Raw genomic sequence first — 18,607 nt, 5'->3', positions numbered from 1 at the left:
GAACAGAACCAAGGACCGGTTGGGGAAGTCCTTCCACTGGGAGGGGATGGACAAGGATGTTGCCAAGTATGTCCGGTCTTGTGAGGTATGCCAAAGAGTGGGAAAGCCTCAAGACCAGGTCAAGGCCCCTCTCCAGCCACTCCCCATAATTGAGGTCCCATTTCAGCGAGTAGCTGTGGATATTCTGGGTCCTTTCCCAAAAAAGACACCCAGAGGAAAGCAGTACGTACTGACTTTAGTGGACTTTGCTACCCGATGGCCAGAAGCAGTCGCTCTAGGCAACACCAGGGCTAACACTGTGTGCCTGGCCCTAACAGACATCTTTGCCAGGGTAGGTTGGCCCTGCGACATCCTTACAGATTCAGGGTCTAATTTCCTGGCAGGGACCATGGAAAAACTGTGGGAAACTCATGGGGTGAATCACTTGGTTGCCACCCCATACCACCATCAAACCAATGGCCTGGTGGAAAGGTTCAATGGAACTTTGGGGGCCATGATACGTAAATTCATCAACGAATTCTCCAATAATTGGGACCTAGTGTTGCAGCAGTTGCTGTTTGCCTACAGGGCTGTACCACATCCCAGTTTAGGGTTTTCACCATTTGAACTTGTGTATGGTCACGAGGTTAAGGGGCCATTACAGTTGGTGAAGCAGCAATGGGAGGGGTTTACGCCTTCTCCAGGAACTAACATTCTGGACTTTGTAAGCAACCTACAAAGCACCCTCCGACAATCTTTAGCCCTTGCTAAAGAGAACCTAAAGAATGCTCAAGAAGAGCAAAAGGCCTGGTATGACAGACATGCCAGAGAACGTTCCTTCAAGGTAGGAGACCAGGTTATGGTCTTGAAGGCGCAACAGGCCCATAAGATGGAAGCATCATGGGAAGGGCCATTCACGGTCCAAGAGCGCCTGGGAGCTGTAAACTACCTCATAGCATTTCCCAATTCCTCACTAAAGCCTAAAGTGTACCATGTTAATTCTCTCAAGCCTTTCTATTCCAGAGACTTACAGGTTTGTCAGTTTACAGTCCAGGGAGAGGATGCTGAGTGGCCTGACGGTGTCTACTACGACGGGAAAAAAGACGGTGGCGTGGAAGAGGTGAACCTCTCAACCACCCTGGAACGTCTGCAGCGGCAACAAATTAAGGAGCTGTGCACTAGCTTCGCCCCATTGTTCTCAGCCACCCCAGGACGGACTGAACGGGCATACCACTCCATTGATACAGGTAATGCTCACCCAATCAGAACCCCCTCAAAGAATTCTAGCAGTTAAGTGAGGCATGATTTCCCTTTACTAAAACCATGTTGACTCTTCCCCAACAAATTATGTTCATCTATCTGTCCAACAACATTGTTTTTTATTCTAGTTTCAACCAGTTTCCCCGGTGCTGAAGTGTGGCTTAAAGGCCTGTAATTGCTGCAATCACCTCTGGACACCTTTTTAAAAATTGAGAAATTCTGCAGCGCAAGCCTGAGACCTGCCTGCTGCAAATCCCAACTCTCCCCTCCACCCACAAACACTTTCACACACACACCTTCTCTCAGTGTCTTTCTCTCTCTCTCTCTCTCTGTCCAGCTCACACATTTACACTGTCACACATGGCCAGAGACACGTGTGTTGTGTCATGGCCGGTATTTTCAATCATTTTCTCACTTTTAGAAGCTGCTAAAATGAATACAAACTGTATCCACACTGGCATTGCTCACTGAGCTGGAGGATAAATTCTCCCTGTAAAGATAAGGAGGGTTTAGGCCTTAACTGTAAAAAATACAACAGAGGGGCATCTTCTGTCTATTGCAACTTCTGAGAGGTAGCTGCCTGCTTTGGAAGGGGTACAAAGTCATCCCCCTTCCCACACCACACCATGCCCCTGGAGAGGGGTGGAGACTCCATTCTGATGGGTGTTTGGGCGCTTAGGAACAGGGCAGAAGTTAGGCTATAGGGCCTATCTTTATCTCAGATCTGGTGGGTTTCATGTAGGGGAACCCTAAACCATAATGACTGAGATCTCAGTCGTTGGCTGGATTTCACCCTTAATATGGTCATTTGACTATAAGCTATGAACTATTTCCAAAAGAACTCTTTGGAAATGTAAACTCACCATCTCTGCTATGTATCTGAACCTCAAAAATTGAATTCATGTCCATAAGTATATTGATCTTTTAACCAACACTTTCATTTTTTTTTTAATAAATTTCAGTTTAGTTAATAGGAATTGGCTGTAAGATCTGAGATGTTTTGTGTAAGATATAAACTAAAATTTGATCTGGTTATGTGGCTGTTCCTTTGGGATCAGAAGAACCTTTTATTTTGTATGATGGAATAAGATTTTCAGGAATCCAAATCATATTTTGACGTGGGTCCCTGGTTGGAAGCCTGAGGCTGGGTACTTTCAGGGAACTGCCTTGTTTGAACTTCTGAGTAACCAGTGAGGTAGTACAGAAGCTGTTTTGTGCGGGCTGGTAAATGTAAATATTGAAATATCCACCAGCTTTTGGGGTTTGTTTGCAGTTCACCCTAACTGGGTGACGTCAGCTGCCTCCCACTGGGACCACCCTCACACTATATATCAATCTCATACACCCCCTTAGCTAGCTATTGGGTGACCTCAGCTGGTTTCCACCGGGACCACCCTCACACTATCTATCTATCTCATACACCCAGGACCAGAGCTAGTGTTTTTAGCGCTCTAGGCGCACAGCCATTTCGCCGCCCCGTGTGCTGGTCCCGCGGCTCCGGTGGACCTGCCGCAGGCGTGCCTGCAGGAGATCCACCGGAGCCAAGAGAGCAGAGGACTGTCTGCAGGCATGACTGCGGCAGGTCCACCGGAGTCACCTGCCACCCCCCTTGGCAAAATGCCCCCCCCAATTATCCTGGTGCCCTAGGCGATTGCCTAGGTCTCCTAAATGGAAGCGCCGGCCCTGCATACACCCCCTTAGCTAGCTATTGGGTGAAGGCAGCTGGCTCCCACCAGGACCACCCTCACACTATCTATCTCATACACCCCCTTAGCTAGCTTTCACACCCCTCTCTACATTGATCTATCCATCCCGTACACACCAGACATGGGCACATGCATCCCGTATATACAGGCCTCTCTCTTCCTGAAATATCTGCAGCCCAGCACAGCAGGGCGGACCTGGACCCCGCTGTCTCACTCTCTTTCATGCTGCATCCAATGCAGTTGTAGACATCAAGCTCCCAGGATATCAGAAACAAAGAGGGTGAGGTCCTATTTTGTATTGGACCAACTTCTGTTGGCGGGACAGAGACAAGCTCTGGAACCACGCAGAGCTCTTCTTGGGGTCTCTTCCCTGCTGTGTTTCTCAGGCAGCAGTTGACACTGCCCTGTCACTATGCAGAGTTGCTGTGACCCTGTTAGTCCCGGGATATTGGAGATCCAAGATGAGTGAGGTGAGATCTTCTAGTGGATCTGTGTGTCTCTCTCTGTCTCTCTCTCTGTCCCTCTCTGGCTCACCAACAGATGTCAGTTAGGTAAAAGAGATGGCCTACCCCACCTTGTCCCTTGCAGAGGGGGGCTGATAGAAGGGGACAAGCCAGGAGGGTTCAGCCACCCCTCCGGGCATAGGGGTTCCCCGCTTTCTGTCTGAGGACTCCCTGTCTCTGTGTCTCTGTGTCTCTCCTGGTGCAGTAATAGGCGGCGGTGTCCGCAGCTGTCAGCGAGCGGAGCTGCAGGGAGAACTGGTTCTTGGAGGAATCGGCGGAAAGGGTGACTGGGCCTTGGAGAGATGGGGCGTATTCTACGCGCCACTGCTAGTTGTACCAGTCAATCTCTCCCAGCCAGTCCAGCGCTCCTTGGGGAAGCTGCCTGTACCAATCCCAGTAATCAGCAGTGATGGAGCCACCTGAGACGGCGCAGTGTGAGTGTGAGGGGCTCAGAGACCTGCCCCACCCCAGAGATGGACACCGCCAGCTACACCTGAGAAAGGGCACCTGGAAACATAAATAAATGAATAAACAACTGGACTCAGGGAGCAAAGACTCTCCCGGATTCACCATATATCCCCCCGCCCCCCAATGCTCACATGGGGCCAGGGCCAGCAGAGCAGCAAAGAGCCAGGTCATCGTGTCTCGGACCGAAGCAAAACAGCTGGAGATGCGGAAACCAGCTTCTCCCTCTGGGGAGAGTCTCTGAAACCCTCAGTAGCTTCTGCTGGAACCTGAGACCCAGAGCCTGGGGGGTGAGGGGTGTGTGGTTGGTGCAAATACTGAGCAGTCTCTGGTATCACGGAGCCAGGTGAGCCATGCACGCACCTCCAGTCTAGCTCACTCTCTCGTTGTCATTGACACACACACAGCCCGCTCACTTCCGCTTTATCGCTCACACAGAGACCAGCTCGCTCTTTAACAGCCACATGTCCTAACGTTCCTGGAACTCTCACCAGGGCCTAGGGTGCCAGGATTATTGGGGGGCGGCATTTTGCCGGGATGAGGCGGCAGGCAGCTCTGGTGGACCTGCCTCAGGCATTCCTGCGGACTGTCCGGTGCTCCAGCGGCTCCAGTGGACCTCCCGCAGGCGTCCACCATAGCTGCCGGACCAGCGCGCCGGGCAGCGAAATGGCCGTGTGCCTAGGGCGCTAAAAACACTAGCGCCTGTCCTGACTCTCACTGTCCCTTAAGTGCCTAGGGGCGGGAAAGGAGGATTAGCCCCTTAACTGCGGTGACACAGTGGATGCAGCTTTGTTCTCCTGCAGGCTGAGGGACAAGGCGGGTGTCACAGAGTGTGGGGGAGTCCGGTCCTGCACCCCTCTTCCTGGGACCCACAGTGACTCTCAGCCAGCCAGTAAAACAGAAGGTTTATTGGACAAGAGGAATGCAGGTTACAGCAGAGCATGCAGGCACAGTCAGGACCCCTCAATCGAGTCCTTCTGGAGTTTCAGGGAGCTTGGGTCCAGCATAGGATCCCCTGAATTTCCCTCACCCAGCCCGCAACCGAAACTGAACTGCCCCTCCTCCACCTGGCCGATTCCTTTGTCCAGCTTCCCAGGCCAAGGTGCTAACCCCCTCCTTCCTACCTGGCTGAGGTTACAGGCTTAAAGATCCTGTCCCTCACCTAAAGACATCCCCAGCTCTCCCATCCCCCACACAGACAGCCCCTACTCCACCACAGGGGGTGTGACACAGGAATTGCAGCTGCCTCCCTGTTCATATCCTGTACGTTAAGAGAGGGTTGTCAGTTCTGACTGGTGGCAAGTTGTGCAGACGTTATGCTGGGCCCCTATTGAGGGAATTACGGGGTTGATTTCCATACTCTGCCCGGCAGAAGACAACTGAAGATCAGTCCCGTTATTCAAGACCAGGGACTCTCAGAAATTAGACCCCTCCCTTTTACCAATGGAATAAATGAAAGAATGAGTAAATAAAATTATTTTGCTCCCTCCTTCCCCACCAGAGATAACTAAGCTCCAGGCCTGAGTGATCAACATTTCAGAAAGAAAGTGACATCATCCGTTTAACAGTCACTCTCAAAAAAATGATCGTACAGCTTTTACCAACAGGTGTGTGTCGGGGAGTGGGGAGTAGTGTCCACTCTTTTTCCATAGGAAGCAAATAATTCGCAGGCCTGAGTCATCAGCCAGGCTGTCAGAGTTTTTGGTTACTAGGAGGGATAATGAGAGTGTGGAGGACGGAGTTGGATGGTAATTACAGACATACCGAGGGTTGCAGTGTTTCTCTCTGGGAACTCCAGGGTCAGGGACATGTGATGTTTGGTTTGGAACAGGAAACGCATCTAAGCAGCCTACATCTCCTGCAAACTTATAGGTGAGTGTCAATTCCAACTGACAAGAAGGGAGGGGAGGTATTCCAACACCTCTTTTGCAAGAGAACCATGTCTCTTTCTTGTTCTGTTTGAGTATGGATGGTATCCGCACACTATGGAACCAGAGAAATATCTCTGAGGGACGAGGACTTGTCTAGAAATCCGGGGCCTCTTGTTCTGTTACCACTGAGTGGGCCGGTTCCAATGCTTTGCACTACAGAATGACAAGGCCACTGTTCCTGCCTTTGCCATTACAAAGTCTCTCCTGAGCTAATGACCAGGCACCCAGTGCTGCCAACCTTGAGATCTCCTAGCAGGGAAAGGGGGGCGGTTTCCTAAGGCATCTTTCCCTAATAATGTATCTCCGGCCCAGTGCTGAACCTTCTGTTCCACCACCACGGGGCAATGAAGGGGGCAGTGTCGGATATTCCAGCAACCAATGTAGGTCGCACGCTGTTTGCGGAGCACCAAAGCGAACCCGTGCTGCCCTCTAGTGGTAGGTACTAGGGTACAAGGCGGGGTGATGTGTGCTACAGACAAGGAGTGCTGGCCCCTGCTGGCAGGGCTCGGGACAGCAGGTGCACATGGTAACTCAGGTCGAGACGTGCGAGTCTAAGACAAGGAGTGTGCACCTCTGGAAATGTCAATTCTCAGCTGAGGAAGGGTCAGTGTGGTTCTATAGAACGAAAGGGTGGTTGGTTGGTTTGTTTCCTTTTTTGTACGGGAAGGAAATGACATTAAAAACTACTTTAAAAGAACGTTAATGTGGCTAAGTCAAGCCCTCGAATGAGGGGAGGTGCCAGAACTCAGGTTGCTCATGTAATCTCAACCCTGCCCCCTGTCAGTAATGACACAAGACTTCACACACTGTTTTTTTCCGGGGAATGTAGCCTCAGTCAATGCCCAAAAAGGAGCCTCCGGGGAGTAAGGCGGGGCTGTGAAAAGAAGGGGACTAGCGTTGTTTGCAGGCCCCCTGCGGCCGTTGGAAGGTGTGTGTCAGAGGCCGGGATAGAGGGTACAGCCCCCTTAATGTAGCTCAGCCTTAGCATATCTTTGCAGCCTTCCCTGGGCTCCACAAATTATACTTCCCTACCTGATGACTGCAGAGCTGGGGAGATTTTCTACTTGGCTAATCCATGTGATTGAACTTTGAGGTGTCACGTGCTTCCCCCGGGGGCTGTGACAGGAACGGGAGGTTTTGTCTGAGCTCGGACCAGCTTCCCCTCATTGTGTGTCGCACAGTGATACCGGGCGCGATCCTCGATTCTCAGTCTCTTTATTTCCAAGCGCAGAGAGTTGCTGGGGTTGTCCCTGGAGATGGAAAATCGCCCTTCGGCTGAGTCCGCGTAATCCGTATCAGAGCCGTCCCAGCTAATATAAGAGACCACTGTGGCTCCCCTCGGGAGCCTGTCGGTACCACAGAATCGCATAGTCACCAAAGCTGAACCCGGAGGCTTTACACGAGATGTTGATGGACTCTCCTGCCATCTTCACGCCTCCACCAGCTGGACCTGCGATTGGGCATCTGAGGATATAACAGGGAACGACCTTAGCCTTGTACACAGTAACACTGAGTCCCCCAGACCTCTTCATGCCAGAAGCACCTTGGGGAAGTGCTGCCATTAAAGCAAAATGTAGCCAGAGGAGCATCTTCTTCTGATTAGCCTGGGACTCGGGAATCCCCAGTGGGACTTGTTCAGTGCAGACACGTGGGGCTGCAGCTTTTGTCCCCTGCAGGCTAAGGGACAAAGCGGGGGTGTGACAAGAAATGTTGTTACTTTATTTGCATTTCCTCCCTTCTTTAAGGGCAGACCAACCCCAGCGGGTGCAGCAGGAGCCTTGCCTTTGTGGCGCCGCTCATCGTTACCGGATACACTTACCCTGCAGAGGCTCAGTGTGGAAAGCCAGGGATAATCTCCCGGCCGCAAAAACGAATCTCTCGTGTGGCCGTGCTTGTGTTTTCAATCAGGCTCGTTGTTACCGCTCTGGGGTTCTCAGTTCTGCCCTCAGTGACTAGCGAGCGCTCCCATTGGGTCCTTGGTGTAAATGTAATTCAAGTCGGAACTGGGCACTTTCTTACCAGCCTGGGTTGCACGAGAGCCAACATCCGGACAGGTCCCCGCCTGGAGCAGACCCCCCACCACGCAAAGAGTTGTGTACAAAAATCTGGAGCTCTTTTTCTTTGAACGTGCAGCCGGCCGAACAGCCCTTCCACGCACGTCCAGGCAGGGACAGACACGTTCTCTGTCGGTGCGCGGTGAGAGAGTTCCTGGGTCAGCCCGGCTTGGTAGAAACCCGCAGGTTTGCTAGTGAACCCAGCAGAGTTCAGGCCCGTTCTCTGCTCTCACCCCCGGGTGTCAGTGTTTATATCCCTGCTCTGTGCTCTGAGAAAAGCTCCTGCCCACCCGTGCACAGACACACGCCCTGCCCCCCCGACCCCGACCCCGATAACGCGCTGCTCTGCACAAGGACGCCGCTCAGGAGCTGCAGTGAGTGGGAGGGTCAGCGGCGGGCTATGAGTTCTGGGTGAGGGAGGCCGGAGTTCAGGGGGTGATGTTAGTCACGGGACGCTGCCGAATCCCCTGGGCTGAACGCAGAGAGTTTTTGTCAGAGCTCAGCCCGGCTTCGCGTCACTGTATCTCTAGCAGCGCAGAAATACCGGGCGGTGTCCTCGGGTCCCAGGCGGCTCATCTGCAGAGACAGCTGGTTCTTGGCGTTGTGTCTGGTGACGGTGAATCGCCCTTTCACTGCGTTAGTGTAATCTGTGCTGCCGCCACTGCCGCTGATCCAGGACACCCATTCCAGCCCTTTCCCGGGGGCCTGCCGGTACCAGAACATGCTGTAGCTGCTGAAAGCGAATCCGGAGCCGGTGCAGGAGAGCCGCCTGGAGCCGCCTGTGTTCGCAGCCCCGCCCCCGGACTCCACCAGCCGGGCCTGGCCCTGGGCCCCTGGGGAACAAACCGGGTTGGAGGCGTGAGAGCGGGTGGGAACAATCCCCTCGGGCCAGGTCTGGGCAAAGGCGGCAGCTTTAACCACATTCTAATGGGGGGGGGGGAACTTCTGGTCTGTCAATATTTGTGAGAAAACGAAATGGAGGTTTCCAGCCACTGCCTCTAAACGAGACAAATACCTGGTATGAAACCGGGAACAAAATCCGCTTGTCCCAATTTATTCCCATGGAATTCCGCCCCCCAGCTCCGGTCAATAAATATAAATCATCAGATTAACACACACACCCCTTGTTCCAAGCACCTTTGGACGCTGCTGCGAGAAAAGCAAAATGCAGCCACCACAGCATCCTCGCGTTGGCGACCGGCACTAGCTGCTCCCTGCGCGGACAGAGCGTCTGTGGAGCCGCAGGGTGAGAGGCGAGTGGAAACAACCAGAAAAGATCGTTATTGCCCGGGCGTAATTTGCATAGCTCCTCCTCATTTAAAATAGCACGGGAGAAACCCCGCCCCTGCCACGCTGAGCTATTGAGTAACATCCTTCCCAGGGAGGAGACTGGCTAATATCACACATTGAAGGGTGCTGAGTTTTCACCTGGCCAGTTACCTCTGACATGGCCAGTAAACCGGTCAAGTACCTCAGTTAAAGGTTCATTGAAGCCATTGGAAGCTGCTGCCTGTGAAACCAGCCCTTTTCTTGGGCAACGCACCAATCAGAATCTGGGAACCCAATTTGAATTTCCTACATTGGAAAAACCATATCCCTGCCCTACTGGTCCAGTCACTGGGTTTTATTCCTAGCTGGGGCAGCAGGAGGCAGCCATGGGGGCAGGTCAGATCTGCCAGCAGCTAGTGACATCTGACCGTGTCCCCTTTGGGCTGCCCCGTGCACTGCTCGGAATCCATCCGGGTTTCCGGGAACCCAGGTGCAGCTCAGAAATGCTGAACCCTCACGCCCCCAGAGGCTAATTGGAAACCATCTAAGCAAGGAGCGCAGCCAAGAGTAGGGTGCTGCCCCCTGGGGGGGTTCTGGGAGAGGTGGCGAGCTGGTACCCCGGGGGGGCAGGTGTGCAGCAAAGAACACGGGGGCTGCTGCCCTCCAGTGGCAGCGACTGGGATAGCGGCTGCCTCGTGCTTCCTGCCCCAGCCCTGACCAGTCTCTGCAGCCCCACAAAAGCCGAGTCATTCATGCGCTGATGGCACCGTTGCGGACATTATCTCATTGGTTCAGTTGTGTGTGTGTCTGACCCGTCCCCTGGGTTGTGCCCCGCAGCGGCCTGTGACTGCACAGGGGATGTTTTTGTACGTGATTAGATTCCCTGCCAGTCACTGTGGGCTTGTCTACATCAGAAAGTTGCAGCGCTGGTGAGGGAGTTACAGCGCTGCAACTTAGGAGGTGTACACATCTGCAGGGCACCACCAGCGCTGCAACTCCCTGTTTGCAGCGCTGGCCGTACTCCCGTTTTGTCTCGGGTGTAGAGGATCCAGCGCTGGTGATCCAGCGCTGGTAATCAAGTATAGACACTTACCAGCGCTTTTCTTGACCTCCGTGGAATAAGCAGGTATCCCAGCATACCTGAGGAAGCCTCTGGTAATCAAGCTGGTCTCCTTTCCCGGTTTGCTCTCTCGTTCCCCGAACCCCCGAGCAAGCAGGTCTCCTTCCCTGCAGTTTGCAGGGTGGTTCGGGGAACGCGAGAGCAAACTGCGGCGAAGCTGGTCTCCTTTCCCGGTTTGCTCTCGCGTTCCCCGAACCTCCGAACAAGCAGGTCTCCTTCCCTGCGGTTTGCAGGGTGGTTCGGGGAACGCGAGAGCAAACCGCGGCGAAGCTGGTCTCCTTTCCCGGTTTGCTCTCGCGTTCCCCGAACCCCCCTTGAAGCCGCCCAACAGCGCTGCAGTGTGGCCACATCTAACACCACTTGCAGCGCTGGTTGCTGTAAGTGTGGCCACTCTGCAGCGCTGGCCCTATACAGCTGTACTAATACAGCTGTAACAACCAGCGCTGCAAAATTTTAGATGTAGACATGGCCTGTGTCTCTCGCACAGTGATACACCGCCACGTCCTCAGGTCTCAGCCCGGTCAGCTGCAGATACAGCAGGTTGTTGGGGTTGTCTCTGGAGATGGTGACTCGCCCTTTCACTGAGTGGGCATAGTCCACGTTAGTGCTGTCGGGGTTAATGTAGGAAATCCACTCTGGCGCTTTCCCGGGAGCTTGGCGGTACCAATACATCCAATAGTTTCCAAAGGTAAATCCGAAGGCTTTACAGGAGATGCTGATAGACTCTCCTGTGGTTTTAACACCTCCCCCAGACTCCACCAGCTGAATCTGCGAATGGGCACCTGCAAACTTAAAATATAGTATTATTAATCTCAGCCATATCCAGTGTAATACTTAGCTTCCCCTCTATGTCCAGGCAAGGAATCACCTCTGGGAATTGCTGCCATGAAAGCGACGGGTAGCCACAGAATCATCTTTTTTTTCTGACTATTTTGGAGACAATTCTGCAGGAGAGCGTGCAGAGAAGCGGGGATGGGTGTGAGCTGCAGAGACACGTGTCTGTGCTGTCTCCTCTGCAGACTCAGGGACACCGGGGGTGTCTAACAGGAAATGTGGTCGCTCGATTTTCATACACTTCAGTCTCAAAAATGAGGGACAGGCTGACCGCAGTAGCTGCAGGGCTGCCTGTGTGTGTGTGTGTGGGGGGAAAGTGGGGCAATTTGCCCCAGGCCCCAGAGAAGCCCCCACGAGAATGTCGGAGGCTGCCCCCGCCAGCCCCTGGGGCCTCAGGCCGCCCGTCCAGGAGGGGCCTTGGACAGCGCTGCAGTGGCGTCGCTCCAGCTGGGCCTGAGCGTGTGGTAAGGGGTGGGGGCTGCAAGCTGCAGCCAAGCGGCTGGAGCTCAGGTCCCGCCGGAGACACGCCGCTGCAGCACTGTCCAGGGTCGCTCCTGGGTGTGGTGTCCTGAGGCTCCAGGAGAGGTGGGAGGTGGGGGTAAGAGGCATGGTAAGGGGGTCGGGCGGGTTCAGTGGTTTCCCCAGGAACTGAAATTAGGGGGGATGTTCAAATTTACAGGGCGGGTGTCAGGACCAATGAGATATATAAAAGAGATATGAATAAAGTAAATGTTTTGTTAGGATTATGCAAATTTAACATAAGAATAATGCAAGTTACACCAAAACACATAACAGGTCTAGATTTCTAAAAAAAATATACATTTAAAAAAAAAGTATTTAATTTAAATTGACTTTTGAAAAGTAAACCATCACGGGGTAAGAGGAAAGTCCTCTCATGGATCAGTAATTTGTTAAAAGATGGGAAACAAAGGGTAGGAATAAATTATCAGTTGTCAGAACGGAGAGAGATAAATAGTGGTATCCTTGAGAGGTCGGTACTGGGACTATTACTGTTCAGCATACTCATAAATGATCTGGGAAAATGGGTAAACATTGAGGTGGCAAAATTTGCAGATGATACAAAACTATTCAAGATAATTAAGTTCCAGACAGACTGTGAAGAGCTACGAAGGGATCTCACAAAACTGGGTGACTGGGCAACAAAATGGCAGATGAAATTCAATGTCGATAAATGCAAAGTAATGCACATTGGAAAGCAATCTCAACTACACATACAAAATGATGGTATCTGAATTAGCTATTAACACTCATGAAAGAGATCATGGAGTCATTGTGGATAGTTCTCTGAAAATATCCACTCAATGTGCAGCAGCAGTCACAAAAGCAAACAATTTTGGGAATCATTAAGAAAGGGATAGATAATAAGACAGAAAATATCACATTGCCTCTATATAAATCCATGGTAAGCGCATACCTTGAATAGTGTGTGCAGATCTGGTCACCCATCCTAAAAATATATGTATTGGAATTGGAAAAGGTACAGAGATGAGCAACTAAAATGATCAGGGGTATGAAACAGGGGGAGAGATTAAAATGACTGGGAATTTTCAGCTTAGAAAAGAGATGACTAATGGGGATATGATAGAGGTCTACAAAATTTTGACTGGTGCAAAGAAAGTGAATAAGGAAATTTTATTTAATCCTTCACATAACACAAGAACTAGCAGTCACCCAATGAAATTAATAGGCAGCAGGTTTGAAAAAAAACAAAAGGAAGTACTTCTTCATACAATATAAAGTCAACCCAGGGAACTCTTTGCCAAGGGATGCTGTGAAAACCAAAACTATAACAGGATTATAAAAAGAACTAGATAAATTCCTGGAAAACAGGTCTATCTGTGGCTATTAGCCAGGGTGGGGAGGGATGCAACACCAAGCTCTGTGTCCCTAGCCTGTTTGCCAGAATCTGAGAATGGGCAACAAGGGATGGTCACTTGATGATTACCTGTTCTGTTCATTCCCTCTGAAGCACCTGGCCTTGACCACTGTTGTAAGACAGGATACTGGGCTATATGGACCACTGGTCTGACCCAGTATGACCATTCTTATGTAAAAATTAATTATAATAATAAAAATGTTTAGTACAGAAACTCCCCAGCATAATGACATCTCAAGATAGCAACAATGTGAGATAACAACCTTGGCAAATTATGCATTTAAAAAATCTTGGCCTACTAGGAAACATATTTATATAAGTTTCCATTCTCAGTCACAAATCTAGCATTCTGGAGCAAAGTGACTAAAATATAGTTCAAAAAACAAATGTTTATTTAACATGCCCCTTACTTTTCCCTCCACCGCACTCCACTCACCGGTGTTGTCCTTGGTCAGTGGAGACTCAGAGTTCAGAGGTGCTTTCACATGAGTACACCTTCCAGGTGGGGGACAAGAAGGCACCTTGCTTGTTCCTCCAGCTGCTCACTGTTCGCTCTGGCCATGTCTGTTGGTTGTGCCACCGTTCACTGCACCGCTCTGCTGCCAATGGCCCTGCACAGTCACCTTCGGCTGCCACCTGCCCCTGTGACCTCTGCGAGTTGGTCTCTTGAGGTTCCACCAGCTCTCAGTGATCTCAGCTGAGATCTCAGTGGGGGAACCTCGCTGCTAATGCAGTCTGGGCTGCCTCTTACACAAAAACACTGTCCCCACAGGAACACTGTCCCCACCACAGGACTAAGCACTTGGACCTGATTGTCAATGATTTCAGCTGCAGTGGTCACTTAACAGAACAAAAGACTCTCTATGGAGCCTAATCAGCTCTGTCTTTAAACAGTGGAGAAGGACAGGTCCCCACCTTCTCTCTTGATGCCTTCAAATCATCACTGCCTAAGTACAGTTCTACTGCCCTTTACTCAAGAACATTTCATCCCTCATTGCCCCCACATTCAAGTGGTTTGTAACCCAACCCCAGCCAAAATCTATCACTTGAACAACACAGCTCTGTTTGCTGGATACCGAGGTAGATTAGATGTGAAAGTAAATATAATCTGGCCCTGAAGCCTTTCCCCGCAGCCCCAGTTCATCACTAGCTGTCAGGGAGAGCTCATTTAGACTTGCTTACAAATCATCATTTGAAATTATTAGGTTGGCCAACATCATCGAAATGAATGCACTGACATCATAAAAAACAACAGCTGTATAATGAAGCAAGGAAGCTAGTCTATGTTCATACTTTTCAAATCTATTATACTTTTTCAGATACAAATATTTTATCATACACTGTATAAGCTTTTAAAGTGTGAATTAATATTTCAGTTTAAATTCAGATTTCCAAACAGTCACTAAATTGGTATGTAACTAGCTCACAAAACTAGGAGGAGTGTTGGGGAAATTCAGGGGGGGAGTGTAGGGAAATCATTGGGGGGGGTGGATAAGGGCCAGGGAGTTCAGGGGACAGTCAGGGCACAGGGAGGGGGCAGAGGTTCTGGGGGGGCAGTCAGGGGATGGGGAACAGGGGGTTGGATTTTGGACATTCCGGGGATCTGTCAGGAGTCGGAGAGGGGGTGAATAGGGGTCAGGGCAGTCAGGGAACAGGGAGCAGGGATGGTTTGTGGTGGGGTGGGGTCCTGGGGTGGTGGTTGGGGGAGTCTCCGGAGGGTGGTCAGGGGACAAGTTGTAGGATGGGTCGGGGATTCTGATGGGGGCAGTTGGGGTTCAGGGAGTGGGTGGGAGTTGGATTCAGTGGTTCTCAAACATTTGTACTGGTGACCCCTTTCACATAGCAAACCTCTGAGTGTGACCCACCCCCCTTATAAATTAAAAACACTTTTTTATACATTTAAGACTATTATAAATGCTGGAGGGAAAGCAGGGTTTGAGGTGGAGGCTGACCTCAATGAACCCAAAGTTATGGAGACAGATATGAGTCAAGGAAACCAGCAGAGTATCAGAAACCTGGGAAAATCTCTGACTGGATGGGCTCAGGCGTTTGGTCACAAGCTGAGGTGGTTCAAAAGTTTTAGATTTTTTTTAAGCAGAATTTTTTTATTGTTTCTTTAAACAATAAAACACAGCAAGTAGCAAATATTTGGCCACATGCTTCTGAAGCCCCAAACCATGTTCAGGTTTTGGCAGACTAATTTCAGCTTTTTAATTAAAAAAACCACAACAAATTTTGAAGGAAAGCAGACATTGTCAGTGATTTTTTTCTGCTTTTAAAAAAAACCTAGTTTTTGATCCAAAAAATGTTTTGACAGAAAATATTTGTCCAACCCTTTTAATGAGCTTTAGTGCCTTTTAGCACTAGCTGAAGCTGAGAACCAGTGATATCTTGTAAAGGTGACTTGAAAAGAAGTTTTCTCAAATCTGCATTTGTGCCGAGATGCAGAAGGTTTTTAAATGTTTATTTTCCCCAGGGCAGCCTGGGGGAGGGGAGGGGGCAAGTGGGGCAGTTTGTCCCAGGCCCCACAGGGTCCCCCATGAGAACATAGTATTTTATAGTATTGTAACTTTTTTTATGGAAGGGGCCCCTGAAATTGCTTTGCCCCAGCTTCCCTGAATCCTCTGGGTGGCCCTGCCCTGAGGACATAACAGAGAACAGTCTTACCCTTGTACACAATAACATTGAGCTCCCCAGGGCTTTTCAGGCCAGAATCACCTTGAGGAAGTGCTGCCATGAAAGCAACATGCAGCCAGAGAAGCATCTTCTTCTGCTAAGGTTGGAGACAATTCCTCAGTGACAGTTGTCGGTGTTCACTGTAGACACATGGGGCTGCAGCCAGGGCCGGTGCAACCATTTAGGTAACCTAGGCAGTCGCCTAGGGCGCTGGGATTTGGAAGGCACCATTTTCTTCGGCAGTGACCACAGCGGCTGGATCTTTGGCTGCTCCAGTCGCCGCCAGCATTTAGGTGGAGGGAGCTGGGGCAGGGGAGCTCTGGGAGGCCCGCCTGCAGCAAGTAAGGGGGGGCAGCATGCAGGGAACTCCCTGCCCCAGCTCACCCCTGCTCCCCCTCCTCCTGGAGCACGCCATGGCTGCTTCACTTCTCCCACTTTCCAGGCTTCGGCAACCTTTCAGAAGTGGTGTGCCAAGTCTTCATTTATTCACTCTAATGTAAGGTTTCGCGTGCCAGTAATACATTTTAATGTTTTTAGAAGGTCTCTTTCTGTAAGTCTATAATATAGAACTAAAGTATTGTTGTATGTAAAGTAAATAAGGTTTTTAAATGTTTAAGAAGCTTAATTTAAAATTAAATTAAAATGCATAGCCCCCCGGACCGGTGGCCAGGACCCGGGCAGTGTGAGTGCCGTTGAAAATCAGCTCACATTCCACCTTTGGCACAAATGCCATAGGTTGCTTACCCCTGAGCTAGGGCGTGCTCCGGGTGCTTTTGCTCGTGCAGGGAGCAGAGGTGGGTGGGGAGTGGGGAGCTTCCACTGGGGAGCACCTCAGGGCGGAGGGGGGAGCTGCCATTGGGGGGCGCCTCAGGGCAGGGGAGGGGAACGAAACATCCTTGCACTGTCCCTGGCTGCAGCTTTTGTCTCCTGAAGGGTCAGGGACACGGTGGGGGTGTGACAGAAAATGTTGTTACTCTATTTGCGTATGCTCCCTTCTTAAGGACAGACAAATCAACCCTCGGGGGTGCAGCCGTACCCTTGCCTTTGTGTAGTTGCTCATCTTTCCCAGATGCATTTACACTCCAGAAGCTTAGTGTGGGGGGCTGGTAAAACCAGGGATAATTTCCTGGCCGGGGAAACAAATCGCGCGTGTGGCCATGCTTGTGTTTTCAATCAGCCTCTTCATTACCACCCTGGAGTTGCAAGTTCTGCCCTCTGTGACTAGTGGGTGCTTCCGTGGTGTCCTTTGTATTATTCAAGTCGGAACTGGCCCTTTTCTTGCCAGCCTGGGTTGCAGGAGAGCCAGCACTGGGCACAGGTCCTTTCCTGGAGTAGGCGCCTCCCGCGCTGCCTGTCAGACCAATGACGGAGTAAAGAATCATTTGAAGGCGTTGCCGAGCGAACAACCCTTCCACCCACGTGCTAAAGAAGGACAGACAAGTTCTCTCACGATGCGTTGAGAAAGAATCCCTGGGACAGCCCGGCTTGGGGCAGAGCTAAGAGCCAGGGCACGTGCTCCCCAGACAGTCCCACACCAGCGTGCAGAGCGCCAGCATCATACCAGCCATTTGGCTGCTGTTCCTCACCTGTCTGCACTGAAGAAAAAATTGGGGAGGGGAGAAGTGTGTGCTAAACTGAGGTTAAAATAGCCATGAAGTTCTGCAAACTTTGTTTACCAACTTGAGTAAAAACCCACAGGAGAAACTGGAGTTCAGCCGAAGTTCACTAATCCCAGGTAAGAACTCGCTTATTTTATTTCCTTTGACTGAAGTGAAAACAACATACCCACAGTGGCCCAAACATCTGGAACGATTCAAATGTTTTTGAGACGTGCATCTGTCACACACAGTGAAATATTAAACACAAATACATACATGCATCTGAGGAAGTGGGTATTCACCCACAAAAGCTCATGCTCCAAAACGTCTGCTAATCTATAAGGTGCCACAGGACTCTTTGCTGCTTTTACAAATACATAGATAGCATTGAGGCAGTGCCTAATAATCATTATCTAAGGTATCCTGACACCAGCCCTATAAGCTAGGTATAGAAGTTACAATACTCACCTACAGGTGTGGGTGGGGGAACTTCTGTGGCCTGCAATGAGTAGCAGGTCAGACAGGGGTTCTAAAGCTTGTTTTGCTGTGCCCCCCTTTGAAAATATTTCAGGCTGTGATCCCCTCCACACACACACCAAAAAAGTGATAGCAAACTACTGTACATACTCATAGGAACATACCCATGGTATTGCCACCCGTATTTCTGGGCTACTGCTGGCGACAGTGCTGCCTTCAGAGCTGGGTGGCTGGAGAGCAGCAGCTGCTGTACCCCTGTAACCGTGCCTCAGTGGGTCACAGCTGCGGATGCCAAATAAAAGACAAGAAATAGTATGGGGGGACGAGAGGAGCTGTCTCTATCCACAAAAACAATGAGGAGTCCGGAGGCACCTTAAAGACTAACAGATTTATTTGGGAATAAGATTTCGTGGGAAAATAACCACTTCTTCAGATGCATGGAGAGAAAATTAAACATCCAGGAATAAATATACTGGCACATGAAGAGAAGGGAGTTACTTTACAAGTGGAGAACTAATGTTTTCAAGGGCAATTCAGTCAGGGTGGATGTGGTCCACTCCCAATAATTGATGAGGAGGTGTCAATACCAAGAGAGGGAAAATTGCTTTTGTAGTGAGCCAGCCACACCCAGTCCCTATTCAAGCCCAAACTGGTGGTGGTAAGTGTGCAAATGAATTGTACCTGGGCAGTTTCTCTTTGAAGTCTGTTTTTTAAGGTTTTTTTTGGTTGAAAGGCGGCTACTTTTAAATCTGTTATTGAATGTCCATGGAGATTGAACTGTTTTCCTACTGGCTTTTGTATGTTACCATACCATCAGGATCTTGGATTGATAATATAT

At 50.5% G+C, this 18,607-nt stretch overlaps 1 protein-coding gene across 4 annotated transcripts in view; it reads right to left on the bottom strand.

Annotated features, from left to right (window-relative positions):
• The window catches only part of LOC127031397 (Ig heavy chain Mem5-like), a 135,584-nt gene extending 126,435 nt beyond the window's left edge, over positions 1 to 9,149 (bottom strand). For 2 of the 4 annotated variants that reach the window (XM_050918167.1, XM_050918169.1), the window contains exon 1: positions 9,036 to 9,149. In XM_050918167.1, coding sequence (XP_050774124.1) covers positions 9,036 to 9,081 — 46 coding nt within the window. In that variant the 5' untranslated portion in view covers positions 9,082 to 9,149. Of the gene's footprint in view, positions 1 to 8,417; positions 8,732 to 9,035 lie in introns of all 4 variants that reach the window. The other 2 variants (XM_050918171.1, XM_050918172.1) reach the window with 2 other exon arrangements.
• Between the last annotated feature and the right edge of the window lie 9,458 nt (positions 9,150 to 18,607).

Source organism: Gopherus flavomarginatus, chromosome 11 (genome assembly GCF_025201925.1).
Source record: "Gopherus flavomarginatus isolate rGopFla2 chromosome 11, rGopFla2.mat.asm, whole genome shotgun sequence".
Classification (NCBI taxonomy): Eukaryota; Metazoa; Chordata; order Testudines; family Testudinidae; genus Gopherus; species Gopherus flavomarginatus.
This window is presented reverse-complemented; position numbering and strand designations above follow the sequence as displayed.